We start from the raw sequence: 18,797 nt of genomic DNA on the forward strand, positions 1-18,797 counted from the left end.
CCAACAGCCCAGCATTAGTTTAAAGGAGGAGACTGCAAGGCCCTGACCCAGGGAAGAGGCAGAGGAGGGCAAGGCCCGAGGGGACAAGGCTGTCCCCACAGGGCACTGCCTTCTGCCTGGCTCCTCAGCACAACGCAGCACCAGGACCACGATGGACACACAGCAGGGACAACACCAGGCCCCCCGGGATGAGGGGAGCCCACAGGGCAGCTGGGGATGGTGAGGAAGGAAGGAAGGAGGGAAGCAGGTGTGTGCACACAGGAGGGCAAGGTGCGCAGGTCTGGGGTCTCCCTGCCCAGCAGCTGCCAGGCTGGGGGCAGGGGGAGGCCAAGGCCATGTCGGGGAGCCTGGACGGGACCAGCACTGCCAGCCAGGAAGGCCGAGGGTGGCTGGTCACAGGGGCAAGGACACTGTACCTTCATGGAGACGCCGGCCGATCCGATGAGGAGCAGGGAATCCCCGTCCCAGACGTCGATCTGCAGCGTCTGCGCAGCCAGGTAGCGGAGAAACCAGCGCTGCTCACCCGGCTTCAGGAACCCGGGGCCCACTGTGTACCTCAGCTGCAAGCCAGGGGACCCTGCGGAGGAGGCCCCGGCAGCCTGGAGTCATGGAGTCACCTACCATCTTTACACGCTCAAACTGTGTCTGCTCTGGTCATGATGACTGATTTCTGCTGCCGTCGTGGTGACGGTGGACACACGCATGCATCAGGAACACCATGAAACACCCAAATTAACAAAACCCAGGGTGACGCCCTGAGCGGGGAGTCCTGGTTTCCACCAGCGCCCAGAAAACGGTCTGTGACTGGTGGGAGCGCTGTCCTGGTGAGACGCTGGGGAGTTACCATCCCAGGACACCTAATTTAAGAGGACTGAGTCTGCATCTGCTGTCCAAGCTGACACACACACACGCACACTCACAGAGACAGAGCTCTGAGCCTGTCACAGGAGGGCCCAGGCTCCCTGCCTGCCCTAATGTGGAGAGATGGATGGATGGACAGAGGGATAGACAGCATCAGCCCTCGGACTCCTTGCTCCCCTCCGGGCCGCTGTGACCACCTAGGAGGCTGACCAAAGGCTGTAGACCGACCGCGGCCCCTGCCTCCTCCGTCTTGAAGTGCACATAGATCACCCTAACTCAGCAGGAGCCATCCGTGGTGAACTCGGGAGCAGCACTGCTGGGAACATGCTCACAGCAACGATTCCCCTTTACCATCAGGAACCGCGGCCCGGTGCTCGGAGGCCTGGCCCTCACAGCGGGGCACAGAGCTCGGCCACAGTGGGTCCCTCCATAGCCACTCAGCCACCAGGGTGGCCACAGACCGAGGTCCCACCTGCTCTCCAGACCAGATGACAGTGCCTGTATTGGTGGAGAGGGACCAGGCCGCAGCCTGAGACCCCGGGACCCTGGAAAGGCATGAGGCCCAGAGCTGGGGCAGAGCTTAAAGGGGATCTCACGGGGTGGAGAGGTGGAAAGGAAGGACAGAGCCCCGGGTGGGGCTGGTGATGGGAGCACGAGGCACGCAGGTCCCCAGGACAGCAGCTCAGCAGGGACCCAGCCCGGCCTGGCCCCATAGGCCAGCTCTGCGCTCTCTGTGGCCTACATCGCGTGGCCAGTGCTCAGAACACACCACATCCTGAGGGAGCCCTGCACCAGCTTCCCCGGGCACCGGCCAGAGGTGCCACGGGGGAAAGGGCAGCATGCCCTCCTCCACGAGGGGGCGCCCTCGGCCTCTCCCACCCAGCACAGCCTGGGTGCACCCTGAGGTGGGCACCGCCCTGCTGGCCCTCAGTCTTCACCCTGCCAGCTCCTCCCAGCACCCAGTGGCCTGCTGCCTGCTCCACCCCCCACACAGCTGCAACTCACCGGGGCCCTGCATGAGAACAGTACACAGGGGCCTGCTGTGACTGAAGGCCGCACTGGACACAGCCGAGGGGTAGCTGGTGAGGCAGTCACGGCCCCCGGCAGTCACGCCACCCTTCCCACTGCAGGTGTGGACACCAACTCCCGGTCCAAAGGCAAATGGCTCCACAGTGGCTGTGCCCACGACCAAGCTCCCAGTGGCCCACCATGAGCACTGCCCAAGCAGCTGTCCAGAGAGACTGTGCAGTCCCCACCTGCTCCCCAGGGGGTCGGTGCCAAGCACCCTCAGCACTGAGAAGGGCACTCCCTCCTCTCCACCCCGCCACCCTCACGAGGGCCTCAACCCAGCCGATCGCCATGCATGGCGACCAGGTCCATGCATGGTGGATGCTCCTGCCCACGGCTAGCTGCCACCTTCCCTCAAGCCCTCCTGTCCTATGTGGGCATCCACAGCCCCACCAGGTGATGGACACCTTTTGACACGAACATCTAACTGGGCACAGGGCTGCACACCTGTCACCACAGCACTCTGGGAGGCTGAGGCAGGAGAAGGATCACAAGTTCAGGCCCAGACTGGGCAGCTCCGAACTTAGCAAGACCCTGCCTAACAGTTAAAACTACAGAAGGGCTGAGGATGCAGTCAGGGTAAAGGCCATGGGTTCAATTCCCAACTGCAGAAAGGAAGAAAAACTAGTATTTTTAAGTTGTGGAACAGCCGTGAAGACCTATGTACCCAGCAAACCAGAGACCCAGAGATGCCAGGGAAACAAGCCACTCTCAACCCAAGGGCAGATCCCCACACAGGAAGGAAGGAAGGAAGGAGAAGACGGCGCCTGTTATGGATTAAAAACTGGTGGTCAGCTTAACACTAGCTGAATTAAATCAGCTTGGTGCTGAGCACAGACAGTCCACTGAGGGAAGTTGCCAGCATAAATAGAGACGTGGGGAAGAGAGAAGCATTATGGGTTTCTCTAAGTGTTGCCGTTTGAGCCGCTGGTTCTCCTGGAGGAGCTCCTCATGACCAGCTTCCCCAGGGTGAGTTCGGTCATTGTCATCAGAGGAGCTGGGGACCTTGTTGGTGAGGGTGGCTGTGGTTCGCTTTGGGGGAGCTCTGGTCCTTACAACGAGCATCGCTTCCTGGCTCTGGAGGGGAAGACGTGTGCTGTTTAATTCCAGGACAAACTCGTCATGCTGGCTTCCTGGCATGTACTCGACTGTGCTTATCATCAGAGGAGCTCGGGACTTCTGTGTCACTGAGGATGGCTGTGGTTCTCTTCAGGACAGCCCTAGTCTTTGTTTTGAGCATGACTTCTCGGCTCCAGTGTAGAACCTTCAACCTACCAGCACAGCTCCTTCACCCCTCTGGCATAGACTTTCTAGCTTCCACTGCTGACCTTTGGGCCTTCCCAGCACAGGTCCGTAAAACAGATTGGTGTTGAGTCCTTCTCGTGGGCTCTAGACCTCCAGTTGGACTTGTGGGAGGCACTGTCATGGGCTCTAGGTTTTCATCTGGACTCATGCAGGACATTGCTGTAGGATCCAGGCCCCTGGCTGAATCCAGGTCCAGGTCTTTAGTGTTGTGGACAGATTTCCTGCACTTTCTTGTGTTTAACTCTGGGTGACCATCATAAATAACATTATAAATTCTGTGTCCTAATTCTGATTATTCTCACAGCCCCTGACTACAACAGTTTCCCAGTAGCACAAAACACATCTTCACAAGTACACCCGCAACATTAATAAAAACCAACAGTGTAGGTTAGGGTAAAGAAAACCTAGCTGTACTCTTTAAAGGGGAAGTGATACAAATGGCTTCCCCTGATCACACTGCAATAAACCAGGAATTAGTAACAAAAGTTTGAAAACAATTTCACAACTTATTCATAAACGTTTAACTTATGTCAGAGTGCAAACGTAGTCCAAAAGAGATTCCCCACAGTATACTGAAAATGTTCTTACCAGCAGCAACAAAACGCAAAGTGGTCAGCGGGGAGCTCGGCGCCCTGACCTTTGTGCCCACAAGAACAGAGGAGTCAGACGAATGCACTGCATGATCCATGCAAACCAGCAAATAACAAGAAGAATACTAAAACGAAGGGAACAGAAACACTGAGGAAACAGGGAAGCCCAGAGGAGGTGAACCCCAAAGCTCCCTGGAAAGGCCCCAGACTGGACGTGAGCGTAGGGCAGGATGCCTCGCTCCTGGACAGGGCGCCTCCCCGGCAGTCAGTTGCAGATCACAGGGGGCGCACAGGGACCAGGCAGCCACGCTGCAGAGCACGGGGACGCTGGCGCATGCCAGTGGGTAAGGACCCCGAGGAAAGTCCTACCAAGAAGGCTCCCGTGGCCGCGCCAGCTCACTAGACATGGAGATAACGGGGACACTGCTGCCTGGACAGGATGGACAGGGAGGCTCAGGCCACAGCTGACCTCAGCCAACAATGGCCCATGGGCTGAGAATGCTTTCTCCATTTTTTTAAAAGTTACTTTTAAAAAAAAAAGAAGAAAATGTGATAGAGACCATATGTGCCCAGAAAATCTGAAATGCATACTATCTGTCCTCAATAGGAGGAGTTTGCCAACCTCGGGTGGGATCCAGAATCAAACCTGAGTATTCAGAAAGGTTGTTTTATGATAAGGTGGCTCCCCAGTTTCAATCAATGGCCCTGGGCCAGCTAGACAGACATCTGAACCAAGGCAGCGCTGGCCGTCCACACTGCCCATCGACTCAGGATAAACTGCAAAGAGACCAATGTCCTCATGTGAAAAGTGAAACCCACAAGTCCTAGAAGAAAACACATCTGAGCCCTCCCCCGACAAAGGAGGTGAGAAGAAAGCCCTTCCAGACTGCAGAACCTGCACGCAGTCACAGATTGACACACTCGACTACGTGAAAATAAAACTTTCACACAGCAAAACCCATCACAAGCAAAGCACAAAGACAAATGTCAGAGCCGAGAAACCTGTTTGCAGTTGCTCTCCCAGACAAAGGTCAGCCTCCCTGCTAAGTAAAGAGCTCCTGAAAACAGAGGACAAGAAAGACCAAGAGCCAGAGAGGAAGGGAAGAGAGCGGACAGAAGTTAGTGGGAAAAGGAAAATCAACAAACAGCCGCTCAGCGTCACTCAGTGAAACCAGCTCCACGTCCAGCAGCTGTGAGACCCTGAACCTGAAGGGCACTGAGGGCGAGGCCGCTGAGGAACAGATGGGGCTGACAGACAGAGGGACAGGGCTGGCCGAGCGAGGCCGTGGTCTGGAGGTGGGCAGGCTCCTGTGCTGGGCACGGGGACCAGCGTGCAGCTCGGTGCAGTAGAACCTTCCGCTGCATGGTCAGAGGTCACGTGGGCCCCAGCTTGCCCTCAGAAGGGCTGAATTCTGGTCTCGGGGGTTGAGTGAGTTCTCAGAGAGCAAGTTGGCAAAGAGTGGCCTGGCTCTGAATCCCTCTGGCTTCCGGTCTCAGCATGGACGCAGCCCTCACCCTGGTGGCACTCCTGCCACATTGTGTCCATCATGATGGACCCATCTGCCATGATGGACCCATCCGCCATGATGGATGCAGCCAGAGGCCACACAAGTCCAACTCTCAGCCTCCAGTGGGGAGCAGAATGAATCTCTGTTCATTATTCAGCCCCAGGGACAAGCTTGTGTTTTTCTCAAACCAACAGAAGACAAAGTCAGTCATGCAACCTGTGACCCTGTAGTCCTACGTCTAGAATCAGTTAGTAACCCAGGGTTACTAATTACTGCAGTACGAGACCAAAAAACACTGGAAATGACCCAAGCGCCATCAGTGAGAGACGAGCTGAATAAAAGACAGAACAGAGCATCCTCCTGCCGGAGGACACACAGCTATAAAAAGATGTGACTGATTTCCGCAAGAAGTGTCACAGATGTGACGCTAACTGGGAAACGACGCAAAAGCAACGGAGAAGAGAGGGGGAAATACATACACAAACACATGTGCTTATTTAAAACTGAAACACACACACTAGAAGATAAACCAGAAACCAAAGACCTCCAGGAAGCTGGGCACGAGGGGACAGGCCGGCCAGGAGGGTCAAACCTGCATTTGATTACACTTTTCCATTTTGAGTCATGATCTGATTTAAAAATTGAATCAAAAAGGGAAGGGAAGCAAACATAAAATTGAAAACGAATTGAATCAAATGAATCCTACTGAATGTCAAATTGCTAATGTAATTCCACAGAGAAAAGACTTATTTCGAGGACTTCTGGTTACACCATCCTGGCAGAGTACAGACAAAGTCTGAGACAGAGTCGCAAAGCACTTTCGCTGCTCCGGGACCCACACCGGGGACATGGACATCAGGAGTGTGTTCCTGAAAATATGTGGCCAGGGCTAGTGATTTACAAATAAAAGAAGGAAATGTCAGAGCTGAAGCAGCAACAGGGACTGTGTTTTAGTATGCATTGCCCACTTTGCAGTGGAAAGCCATGAGACCCAGCACCGAAGCTCCCGCACCTGGTCTCCAGAAGGCATCCACTCGGGGACGAGCTCCACGGAGGAACAGCTGACCCAAAATGAGCCCAGAACACCAAACAGCAAGCGTCCCCAAGGCCACCGAGCAGGCTGAGCCAACTCAGGCAGCCCGACTGGCCAGTGTGGACTCTCGAGCACCAGAAAGAGGAAATAGCGACTGAAGCCAGATGCGTGGGCAGAAATCCAGCGATCACAGCGACACTGAGAAGACAGAAACCAGACTCCCGAAACCTCCACGCCACTGGTGGAGAAACTGTCACACCAGCTCCCGACTCTGAAAATTGGCAATTAAAAGGAAAGCTTTAAACACACTTGTCCTGTCTCCTTTGACAGCCCGCACGTAGCTCATCCCCAGTTAACAAGGCAGAGTTCTTCTTAAATAGAAGAACACCAAGCTATTAAAGGAAGATCAGAGGAGAACATGAGAAAAATTACCCACTCTGAGAACTCCAATTAAGTAACTAACACGATCCCAGCTCAGCTGAGCGCAGGAGCAGGGGGAGGCTTGTGGAGACAGAGTTTTCCCCGGTGGACCGCGCTCTCTCTCCACGGGAGACCCCGGGTAACAACCCAACATTCAGGCCTGCAGGTGGGATAGCCTGGAAGCAGGCAGCATCGACAATGAAGGGGGAGCGTACACAAGAGGGGACCTTGCTTTAAAAAGACAGGCACTGTGGGTTAGGGGTTAAAGTAATACACGGCTACACCTTGCTTTCAAGGAGCTGGGAGCAAAGATCAACAGCAGAAGCAAGCACCCCACAAGGTGCCAGTGGTTCAGGGAGGCAGTGATGCACGGGCCTGGGCTCCAGGAGAAGGCATAGCGAAGAACCCGCCATGGCAGGGACAGCTGAGGTGGCCCCGGGTCCAGCTCTAACGCTGGTCGCCAGGCAAGAGGCTGGACCAGCATTCTGCAGGATGACGCCGGCTGTCACACCAGGGAAGACCCCCACAAGGCAAAAACACCAAGAGAAGCAGCAGCTCCCCGGGGCTGGCGGGCAGGGCTCCAGAAGCGTCTGTCCGGCAGGCTGCAGAGTCTCCCTCCGGGCTGGCTCAGCAGGTGCTGGCACAGGTGTGCTGAGCCTCTGCCAAGAACGCAGCATCTCAAGGGCCACTTCCTCCGAGGGAAGTGCGTGGCATGGCTCGGCACAGCTAAAACGAGCCATTTCCCAGCTACTGTCAGGCCGACACCCGCGCCTCTGCAGTATCAAGTTTTCGATTCTGGGAAGATAACTTTTCTTAGAATCACTAATCAAGGACTGGGCATGGGCTCGTTTTCTACATTTGGTGGGCACAAGGCCAGTGCCAAGGAAGGGCAGAAACTACCGGTGTGCTACGACTGCTCCAGATGAATCTCGGACAGAATGCTGAGCAGAACACGGCAGATTTTCACAAGAGAGCACAAAATGACAGCCCCACTCAAGTTCAAAGAAATGGGCAGAGCTTAATGACAGTCTGACAGGCTGAGGCAGGAGGATTGAGAGTTTGTACCCAGCCTGGAAAACTCTAGACCCTGTTTCAGAACAAAAATCAAAAAGGCTGGGGATGCAGTTCAGTGTGGCCCTGGGTTCCATCTCCAGTCCCAGAAGGAAAAAGCCTCCCATGCCCGCCTACAGGAACAGTGTCCTGAAGTTCAGAAGAGCAGCTCCACTGGGAAGGTCATCGACTGCGGTGTGGAGGGGACGGGGGAGGCTCTGCGTGACCTCCCAGCCCCTTCCAGGTGGGCGGCGGTGACACACGTGTAAAAAGCATGCCTTTTATGGAAATGAATTCAAAACGGACCACAGACCCAGCCCAAGTGAAAACAGGAAACTTGTAGGCGGTCACACAGGACAAAACCTCGAGTCCGAAGATGACATTTTACACGGCACCACACACAGTCCGTGAGGAAAGTGGCAGGCTGGACCTCACCACAGTGAAACACTTCTGCTCTGCAAACAGGCTCACAAGAGATAGAAACAGATGAGCCTGAGATGAAGAGAAAAGATTTGCAAAGCGCATGTCTGAAGAAGGAGCAGAAATCCTCGTCTGGGCGCCTCTGAACAGATGCTTCGTGAAGAAGAATAAAGGTGGCCAAGAAGCACCTGGAAAGACGCCCGCATCGAACATCATTAGAGAGCTGCGAACGATAACAAGAAAACCACCACTCGCCCACCGCAGTGGCTAAAATCCAAAGCACGGACAAAACCAAGTGCTGGCACGGACACAGAGCAACAGAATTACTCACGCGCTGCTGGTGGGAAGGCAAACTGCACAGCCACTGCTGGAGATGACTTGGCAGTTTCTCACAAGACTACGCCTCCTCTCACTACCTGCAAAATAACAATCACATTCCATGCTCTCTACCCTAATGAGCTGGAGGCTTAAGACTCCGAATCCTGCACTCAAATGTTTGTAACTGTAGTCAGAATTGCCAAATGCTAGCAGCAACCAAGACTAGACAGATGGATAACTACATACAATGGAATATTCTCAGCAGTGGAAAGCAATGAGCCAAAACAGGCCTGGTATGCAGGCCTGCAATCCCAGCACGCTGGGAGGCTAAGGCGGTGGGGGGGTTGCAAGTTTGAGCCCAGCACTGGCAATTGAACAAGTTAGAGCTTGTCTCAATTTTTTTAAAAAAAAAAACTTTAAGCAGTAGAGATAAAGCTCAATGACAATGTCCTTGGTTCAAACCCCAGCACCAGAAAAAAAATGCTATTCAGACAGGAAAAGACGCAGAGGAACCTTAAATGCTACAGACTAAAAGAGCCAATCTGCAGAGGCTTCCTGCTGGACAACTCCAACTGCATGATACTCTGGAAAAGACAAAATATCAGACAGGGTGAAAACCATCAGTGGTCACCAGGGCGGGGTGAAGGGGGGGAGCACAGGAAGCTCCGGGCAGGGATGCTGTAGTGAGCACAAGATAACCACAGCTGCCAAAACGGGGTGACGCCCAGGGAACCTCAACACAAACCATGGGCTTCGGCTAAAAGTAACGTCTCACTGTGGTTCATCAACTAGACCAACGCGATGCGTCAATGCAGGCTGCTAGCAAGCGGGGGACGGAGGGCCCGGGGCCAACAGAAACTCTGCGCTCAATTTTTATGGAAACCCACAACTGCTTAAAAAAAAAAAAGCAGTGCCTATTGTTTTTCTTAAATCACGACCCCGAACCCTGGAGACCCAGGTGCTTCACTGCACACTCTGTATCTCAACAACAAACAACTTTGCTGTGAAGCCCGTGAGACTTGATGCTGAACGGCTACAACTTTTGAGGGCCCTGAACCACGCCTGTCCCAAGGGGAGGCCCCTGCTCTGTGCTGTGGCTGCCAGAGGGAGCCCACGTCCCTGCACACCGAGCACCCGGGGCTGAGGCTCAGCTATGGGAGAAGTTGGAGACAGCTTTCCTTTTTATTCCTTGGATTTTAACCTACGAGTTTTCGATTTTGAATTTTAATTTGTAACGGCAAGAAAATTTGATTTGGGAGTGTAACTTCTTTGGACATCAACTGCAAGGAAATTGAATTTGGGGGCTTTAATTCCTGTCTGGGAAATTCACCCTGGGAAAGGCTTTACATTCCAGTCGGGGGTGTCTCTTCCGTGGCTGGCCTCTTTTAGAGTGATGTCAGTGCCAGCACTGAACCTCGCAGCAGGAGCGGTGACGTGCTAACTGGATACAGACAGGGCAGAACCGGGATGGGAACCCGGCTGAGGCTCCAGCAGGTTCCCACAGGGGCCTTGGAGCCAACGCACCCCGATTCGTCTTCAGGCCTTCTGGGGAGAAAAGCCAAACCCTTAGTCCTGGGGAGATCACCCGAGGAAGGTGGTTGATGGGCTGGGTTCTTCCCGGAGGACAGCAGCCACAATGCTGGCTGCGCAAACTGAGCACTAAGGCCAGAGAAACAAGCACGGATGGCCCCACACGTCACTCCCTGGCATCGCGGAGCCATGCAGGGACCTCGCTCCAATCTCTACCCCGTCTCCCCTTAAGCAGGAGCAGCTGGTGGGACTGGAAGCAGGCAGAGACAGAGCCGAGGCTGCCCAGCCCTCCCCAAGCTCCCTTCCTGGGTCTGCACAGGAGACGACGCTGGAGGCTGAGACAGACCTGCAGGTGAGCAGGGGAGAGGCCACAGCTGCTGCCCAGCTCCGGGGACACCACATTCATGGGACTCAGGGTGGATACCAGCGGGCTCTCAGACTGACCGTGTTCCCACAACCACTTCACTTAAACACAGGTAAAGGACAGTAGCCTGCTGAGCTTTCCCACCGAACTCCATTCTGACCACGGCCAAAAACCGGCGTCACCTGTGGCCCCCGCTGGCTCCCCAGGCCAACTGCTTGGCCGATGCATTCTGCTGTGTTTCCGGAGCATTTACCCTTGTTTTCAAATTTCTTTCCTTCTGTTTTTACTGAGTTTGCTCTGTTTTCTTCTCCCTGGTTTCTTGAGTTGAACCAGTGTCTTCTTCCCCCTCACAGATCTTTAGAACTGCAAACTCTCGGAGCACCTTTGAAAGGTGAGCTAGGCTAACCATCTATCATGGGAGCCCACGAGATCTGATAGCCACAGAAACTGCACAGACTCGAGCAGACGCCATGATGCTGCAGAGGCCGTCTGCGCTGCAGGCTGCAAAAAGCTCTTGCCAAAACCAAAAAACATGCATCTGATCAGGCAGCCAGGTTTTACTCCCAAGTTACAGGAAAAGAAGTGACCAGGGTCCCCTCCTAGTGTCAGATATACAAACAAAGTTGGACTGTGATGGACCCTCGACCGGATAACGTGGCTTCTTCAGCACAGAAATAAAGGAGAAAACAGAGACCAGGCTGGGCAGCAAAGCACGGGGCCAGGCTGAGGGTTCCACCCCGCCCTGCCGAGATGTGAACATGCCCCTCAGCTGTGAACGAATCATTTTCAAAAGCTGGCACATGACTGAGGCACTGTCACCCCTGGCTGGGCATTTGACGGCATTAGGCAGCACCTTCTGTCTCTCAGTGCGGCAACACTGAAGTCTTGTTATTTTCAAAAAGCCTCAACACCTTAGAGCCCGTAAGAGAACAGTTACAAGTGAAACGGCCACACCCAGGATTTGCTTGGAACTAAGCCGGGTCTGGGGCAGGCTCTGAGTGGGGTGGGGCATGGCTGGGAGGGGGGCCGCCGGGGCGGGGAGGCAGCCCACTCACCCACGTCCTGGACCCGGGGCCAGCATCTCGCAGCACCCTCCCTAGCAGTAACACAAAGCTTTCTCACGCACACACTTACTGGCGTCAAAGGAGCCGTCCTTGCTGATGGGGACGAGGACGTGGGACAGGGAGCCGGAGCTGGTCTTCCCAGAGTCCAGCGGGACCAGCTGCAGGCGCGGCGTGGTCTCGGGTGGGAAACGGTAGAACTGGAGGGTGAAATACACAGTCTTTGGCCACGGTGTTCCTCGGGAGTCCTGGGCCGCTCTGAATCCAACAACAGCTCCGAATTAATCAAGCGTCCACAGCAGGGCACCTGAGGAGGGACGCGCACGTGTGCAGGGAGACCGTCCAGGTCCGGGGAGTCACCCAAGGGAAGGGCCACACTGTGTCCTCGGGGAGCCAGTGGGCGACCGGCAGCCCCCAGAGGTGTAATGGCCCCCCAGCTGGAGGACACCACTGCCCGTGTCGCCCCGACATCTGAGTCAGGAACATGCTGTACACGGTTTAACCAAGGACAGCACAGGCAGAGCAGGCTTCTCGGCACCCAAGGAGTCTCTAGTGGGTCCCAGCCAAGATGAAGCTAAGACACTTGGGGGTTCCCAGGTTCCCAGCACAAAAAGTAAAAAGGCCTTAAGGAGAGGGAAATGCTGGTGACCGATCTGACTGTCAGGAGCTGTACCCATGATTTATCACAGTTTCACAATGCACCCCGTAAATGTCCACAACTATCATGTGCCTGTTTAAAAGTTCAAAAGAACTAGTTAATTACGTTAAACACCGGCACCTGAACACAGCGCCTGTGGGGACAGACCCACAACCCGCGCTCCTCCGCGGGGCACCTGGGCGGGCACGGAGGCCGGGAACGCGGGGCTCTACCTGCTGAAAGCCAGGAAGTGCAGCACGATCTCGTTGCTCTGCAGACGATCGCTCTCCTCCTTCTGCGGGTTGAACTGAGCAGGCTCCGCGGGGCTCACAGCTTCGGCGGGCTGCTCGCTGGCGTCCAGAATCTCCGGGAAGCCGGCGGACTGCAGGAGAGCCATGGTGGCCCGCGAGAGCTGGCCTCCAGCGCTGAAATGGAAAGAGTCCTCAGCCAGCAGCCTCTGGAGAGGGTGACAGAGACGCGGGCGTCCACGGCCCCTCTGCAGACAGCCTGCCATCAGAGTGACTGGTGAGCCAGCCCCGCGCCTGGCCCCACCTCTGCCCCGCCACACCTCACCTCCTGGGCTGGGCTCCCACGACTATGGGGGCGTGCAGAGGGGTGAACGGCAGCTCCTGTAAGTGTTCAGTGACAGAGGTTTCCGGGACGGAAGGGGTCTGGCTCAGGTCAGCTTCCAGGTGAGAGATCCTGCCCGCCAGCTGGAAGTCCTGAACAAAACGAGGGTCTCCAGGTGAGGCCACCGAGTATCCCAGCTGAAACCCCCCAAGGCTGCTCTGGTCTGAGGGGAGTCGCCACCCATTTGCAGGGTCATCAGCGACTAGAAAAAGTACATGAGACCATGTGACACTGCGATTTCACATGAGCAGCAAATAATTTTGGTACGTGTGCCCCGTGCTGTAAGTATGCTCGGGGCACACTTACACTGAATAATTATTCGCTTTTATCTGAAATTCAGAGTTAGCGGGGCAATCTTTATTCCACAGGGTGACCCGATTTGTGAGTCCAAAAACAAAGAATGAGGAAAGAACATCGGCCTGATGAGCAGGTCAGTACCACGGAGACTCCGGTGCCTGAGGTACTGAACTCAGTATCAAAAGCCGTGGATGAAGCAGAAAGAGCCCGAGTCCTTGTAAACAGCGAACTGCCACGGGGCCCGGCCGGTGTGCCTGGCCAAAGCTCCGGTCCCCAGGTGCCCTCAGGCAAAGGAGAGCCTCTGAGCACCTAGACCATGGGGTGGACCAAGGGTCATCACACCTAAGGTCACAGTGACCAAAGCCCTCCGTGTGAAGGTAGGCAGCATCCGCTCCATCCTGTCCCCGGGCTCCTGGCACAGAGAACCCACCAAAGCCCCCAGCACCTGGCTGAGGAACGGGGGGCTGGGAGACCCCCGGCTTCCACACAGCAGTCAGGGGCGGGGGCAGGGACACTTACTGTCTCAGGCTGGGGACCATCCGGTGGCTGTGGTCTGGGTTTGGCTGAGTGGCGCTGAGCCGGCGACAGTGGAGAAGCGGCCAGCTGGGAAAGTGACAACTGCAAGGCGGGAGAGCTCGAGTGAGAGGCGCCAGCGCTGCTGGTCAGCACACAAAGGCCCGCAGTGCGTGCACACAGGCCCCGGGCAGCAGAGACAGCGTGGGATCCAGCCAGCGAGGGAGGGCCCGCCACGGTGGGCACAGGCCAGGGAGCAGGGAGGGGAGCAGCAAGCATCAGCAGGGGCCGGGCAGCGGCGAGCCAGCGTGTCCTCGGAGGGGACAACCTTGAAGTCCTGAGGGCAGGGACCAGGCGCATGCCCTGTCCCACTGGCTCCCCAGGCTGCAGGGACCCCACAGGGACAGAGGAAGCGTTCTCTCACACCCAGAGCTGTTGGGATTGGGAAGCGGGCTCCTCTCGCCTGGACTTACCCCTGGTCCCACAGGCGAGTCTTGGGTGGTGGCAAGACCCTGGGGTGCGGGTGCTGGCATGCCTGGGAGGAAGCACAGGGGCCATCAGCCTCTAGGGAGCCCAGGGCACAGAGCCCAGGGCCTCGATGTGCGTCTCCACCCAGTCTCTAACACTGGGGCCCAGGGGGTCTGTGTGCAAATCCACCCACCTGCGGTCACTTCCCACATGCCACTGCCTACCTTCCCATGCCATGGCCTTCCTGTCCACAATGGGGGGTGCGCAACTGGACCCCAAGCCCAGCCTGCCAGGCCTACATGTGGCCCATAAGTGATGTGAGCACTGGGCGCTGCCAGCCCTGTGACTAGCCTGGTATCCTAGGAGCACAGCCTCGGTCCCCAGGCCTCAGTCCCTGCCTTGCCTGGCTCACAATGACAGGGCCCTGTCCACTATGGATGGACCCCACCCTTGCTGAGCCTCTCAAAAGTGGGACCCTCTCTGCGCAGGCCTTGCCCAGCTCACCACCTCACGCAGCTCTGCTGTCCTCCTCAGGCCTCTGCTGCCATCAATGTCAGCCAAAGGCATCCCACTCGCCACCCCTGGAACCCCCAGCAGCCCATGCCCATGGCCCCCAGCCCAGGCACGACCAGCTCTCAATACTGAGCCCCTACACACAGCACACCCCACTCTGGACCACAACAGAACAAACACAGCCACAATGAAGGGTCACTTCCAGAGGAGGAGGCAGCCCCACCTTAACCCCTTGACCATGCCCTGCACCTATCGGCTGATGCCTGCCCAGGGTACTTCAGTGGCTTCTGGAATCCAGGTGGAGGGCTTCCTAATGGTGCCCAGGAGAGGCGGTGGGGCCCGGCCAGATTGAGCTCCCCCACCTTGGCTGAGTCCACTGCCCCAGGTGCAGCTGGTGGTCCAGCACCTCCCAGGCAACACCCACTCACCCAGCCCCATGGCATCTAACGAGGCCAGCCACGATGGTTCCCGGGAACCCCAAACACAGAGGAGCCCTCTGTGGGGGACCGAGCAGACCCTCCAGGATGCCCTGCTGCCCAGGACCGGGTCACCTCTGAGCATCCCAGCTCCTGGACACCTTCTGCAGATGTCAGGGCCCTGCACGGCAGCCCACGGCCCACCTTCTGGGACCAGTAAAGGATGAAACGGGAAACCAGTGGGGTTCAGCTTCATCCAGCCCTCAGTGAGGACTCAGAAAGCTGCCCGGGCTGTTTCCAGTAAGGAGGAAAATTTTCAGGAAGTGGCTCCACTATCCTCCACCAGGAGAAGCTGTGCTTGGGAGCCAGGCCCGCCACAGCCCTGCACGTTTACTCCCAAGACAGTAAAAGCCTAACCGCGGCCCTGGCAGCTTTGCTCTGTTTCGTTTTTACCATTTTGTTTTTATCCAGATTTGGGGGAAACACCAACAAAAACAAAAAGCAAAAGAGACACAACAAAAAACCCAAAACAATAACAACACAGGCTTTCAAACAAGATGACGGGAATTTAACAATGGCTGTTATATTGCATATTGTTATATTCAAGAGTTGCTTAGATTACCACACACAGACATGCAAAATGGATCTTATCATATGAGCATTAACTCTTTCTTCCCAAGAACTAATAGAATTAATAGTATAATTATTAGTTACCTTATGGATAAACACCCCAATTTATTATCCTTTCACAATATTTATTGTAGATTTTGGATCTTGTTAACCCTTTCATTTTCTTACACTGGGGAGACAGTATGGTATTTACACAAGCAAGTCTGATTTATTTCACTTAAGAGTAAGGTCTCAAGGTGCATCCACTTACCTGTAAGAGCCTCCACACGATCCTTCTTTATAGCTGAGTAGTACTCCACTATATAAAAATAGCACACCTTTTTATCCATTCTGTGCTTGATGGGCACATAAGGTGTTTCCAAGGCCTGGCTATTACAAACCGTGTTGCTATAGACCATGCACACACATGGCTGTGGTGGGGTGTTTTCAGTTTTTGCGGGAAAATGCCTGGTGGTAATTTTAAGACACATGCTGTGAGCCGGGGCCAGCGGGCCACAGTAAGGGAAGCGCAGGCTGAGGAATTCCATCAAGACCACACCACAGCCAGGCTTCAAATCCCTCTGTCTTAACGCACATGCGGTGGCCGATGGCATTAGCTAAGTGGCTGCGTCCTGCCCCGGGGCCGTCGCTACACATTCTGTGTATCTAGAAAGGACTTCCGGTTTCTGCCGAGCAGTGCACGCCTGGCTGAGGCCACAGGGCAGCAGGTAGGCGTGTACGGGACACGCAGAACGCCCCAGGCAGCCCTGCAGAACAGCAGGACTCGGAGGACAGAGATCCCTGAGTGCGAGCTGCTGCATCCCCTGTGCAGCCCGGGACCACGGGAAGGCGGGTGCAGGAAGGCAGCCCAGACAGGGCCCCAGGGGAAGAGCAAGTCACCCAGCGCTGGGCACTGCGTGACCCCAACCATGCCAAGGAGAGAAAGATAGCAGCCACGCATGTGGCACACCTGCCACAAACCCGAGGCTCAGCACAGCCTCGGCCGCCCCTGTGGGATACACAGCGGGCTCCCTTTCAGGACTGTGGTCACCGTCACGTCTGCTGAGGTCCCTGCCTCGGCCAGTAGCACCATGATGCTGCCCAGTGAGGCTCAGCAGTGAGCCCCCGGGGGCAGCACCTGGCCCCACAGCCCCTTCTCCCTGAGGGTGCCCTGCAGGCAGGGCCCCTCCTGGCACCTGGCCAAGCACAGGCCTGGGGGTCGGGGGCACACCTTGGAACTTAGGAGGGTGGAGACCCCTAGATGCATTTCCCATGGCTGTGCGGAGCAGCTCTGGGCCACAGACAGGTCCCAGGTACCGGCGCTGACTGGCAGAGGCACGGACACTGCGGCCTTCAGCCCCGACACTCTCTGTGGCTCATTTTCCCTGACACTCCATTACTCTCCAGTCAGTCTCTGTGCCGTCAACAAAACCTCGAGCACCCACCCCAGTCTTCTGTCAACTGAGCTTCAGGCAGCTCACGGGCCCACGTGTGACAAAGCCCAGGCCTCAGGAGGCCAGACAGGGGCCTGCGCTCGAACCCCAACCGGGCGGTCGCATTCCTGCTGGGTCACAGGAGGACCCTCCACTGATGTGGCTCTGCCTCCTGGCTCCATCCAGGGAGCAGGAATGCCCCTCCCACGAGGCCTCTCAGACTGCACCCTGGGCATGGTGGGCAGTAAAACCTCCAGTGTGACAAATTCACACCAGTCCTCCAGGTCCCAGGGGCAAGAATCCTGCAGAAGGCACCGGAGCCGGGCGGAGCCCAGGGGGGTGCTGGACTGACCAGAGCAGGCCACGCTGCACCAGTGTCAGCGTGGGAGCACAGCAGACTCGTGGGGAGCTCTTGTCACGCCGGCACCCACCCCGGGGCTGTCCCCAAACCCAGAGGGCTCTGCTTCTCCATCACGGTCCCCCACCTGGTGACAGACAGGGCTGGGGACTGGGGCCTCCAGGTGCCATGCAACCCTCTCCCCTTCAGTATCACCTGCCCGTCCTGCTTAGCAACTCCAGGGGGCCCCAGGGAGCAGGGCTCTGTGTCTGTCACCTGTGCTAGGTGGCTCAGTGTCACCGAGCAGCCACTTTGCCCCTCAAGCGGTGCCTCCTCAGTAGACTGGCGTTTAAAACAAGGAAAGACAGAAACAAGGAGAAAGGGAGGATGGTGTTTTTACCGCCTCTCCCTTTCTGTGTCACTGACTGATTTCTCTGAAAACCTCTCTGTGGCTGCCGGCACTCGGCAGGGCCCAGTGGGGCTCTCCCCTCGCTGGGCACCTCGGGACTGGCAGCGGCTGAGAGTGTCCCTCCTGGAAATGCAGACAGGGTCCTCAGGCATCTCCCACTAATGACCCTGCCAAGGACGCAGCAGGAGGAGAGGGTCGGCTTACCAGATGGGAGAGCCACAGCCCCCAGGAGGACCCAGCAGGGGTGGCGGGTGGAGACTGTTGCCTAGCAACCTGCAGCAGCTTGGCCGAGGCAGGGAAAGGGGCCGCCAGGCAGGGCAGCCGCGTGGAGAGAGGTGAGGAGGGGCCACAGCCAGGGCCAGGACAGAGGCAGTCACTGGGACCTCGGGAAGGAAGGCGGCCAGCAGAGTCTCCTTCTTCAGACCGTGAAAGAAAGAATCACCAGCTAACGGTGCCCCAGACTCAAACCCTTCATAAAGGAAACCAGTTTGAAAGGCCTTTGTTCCTATTTATGGGAAGAAGTCATTCTTCCTAAGACTTTGATCCCAGGAATGGGAAAATGGGCGAAATCGAAGAACTAGAAGGAGATGGCATAACAGAGTGGGCATGGGTCCCCAGGTTGAATCCGGCATCCCCAGGACAGCCGAGCTCAGCGGTGCCCTACAATGGCTGATCGGGCCCAGCATGGTGGCCTGAAGTCCCCACAAGATCTGTGTCCCAAGGTCCTGACCCACATCGAAGCCGGGCTCTGAACCACGCTCATGAGCCTTCTCCAGCAAGATGTGCCCTTCCACGGCCGGCTGTGCCGATGTAAAAGGCTGCCCAGAAAGCAGCCTGGCAGCTTCCCAGCTCCCCGGCTGCTGCGGACCTGACCCAACTCCCAGAGGCAGCCCGGGAGCGCTGGCCGGAGAGCCTGTTCCGAAGAATTAACCACCCCACGGCGGCGCGGATGCAAGCCCGTGTGCCTGGGAAACACGGAGGTCGCATGTCTGCGATGACCCCTGCTG

The 18,797-nt window shown here is 56.5% G+C and overlaps 1 protein-coding gene and 1 long non-coding RNA gene across 17 annotated transcripts in view; one reads left to right on the forward strand and one right to left on the reverse strand.

Annotated features, from left to right (window-relative positions):
- The window catches only part of Nphp4 (nephrocystin 4), an 88,496-nt gene that overhangs the window by 13,502 nt on the left and 56,197 nt on the right, over positions 1-18,797 (reverse strand). For all 16 annotated transcript variants that reach the window (XR_010042880.1, XR_010042878.1, XR_010042879.1 and 13 more), the window contains 6 exons: positions 14,079-14,140; positions 13,612-13,710; positions 12,739-12,887; positions 12,399-12,590; positions 11,602-11,786; positions 417-577 (listed from right to left, as the gene is read on the reverse strand). Coding sequence is in view for 12 of the 16 variants with exons in the window: in XM_063235377.1 (XP_063091447.1) it covers positions 417-577; positions 11,602-11,786; positions 12,399-12,590; positions 12,739-12,887; positions 13,612-13,710; positions 14,079-14,140 (848 nt within the window). In the remaining 4 variants the exon portion in view is untranslated. The remainder of the gene's footprint in view (positions 1-416; positions 578-11,601; positions 11,787-12,398; positions 12,591-12,738; positions 12,888-13,611; positions 13,711-14,078; positions 14,141-18,797) is intronic.
- On the forward strand, positions 12,557-15,509 carry LOC134472882 (uncharacterized). Its single transcript, XR_010042882.1, has 3 exons — positions 12,557-12,690; positions 13,164-13,225; positions 14,972-15,509. It is a non-coding gene; the product is annotated as an uncharacterized LOC134472882 (long non-coding RNA).

The sequence above is a fragment of the Cavia porcellus genome, unplaced genomic scaffold (genome assembly GCF_034190915.1).
Source record: "Cavia porcellus strain 051 isolate PalLab524CR breed Dunkin Hartley unplaced genomic scaffold, mCavPor4.1 scaffold_25, whole genome shotgun sequence".
Lineage (NCBI taxonomy): Eukaryota > Metazoa > Chordata > Mammalia > Rodentia > Caviidae > Cavia > Cavia porcellus.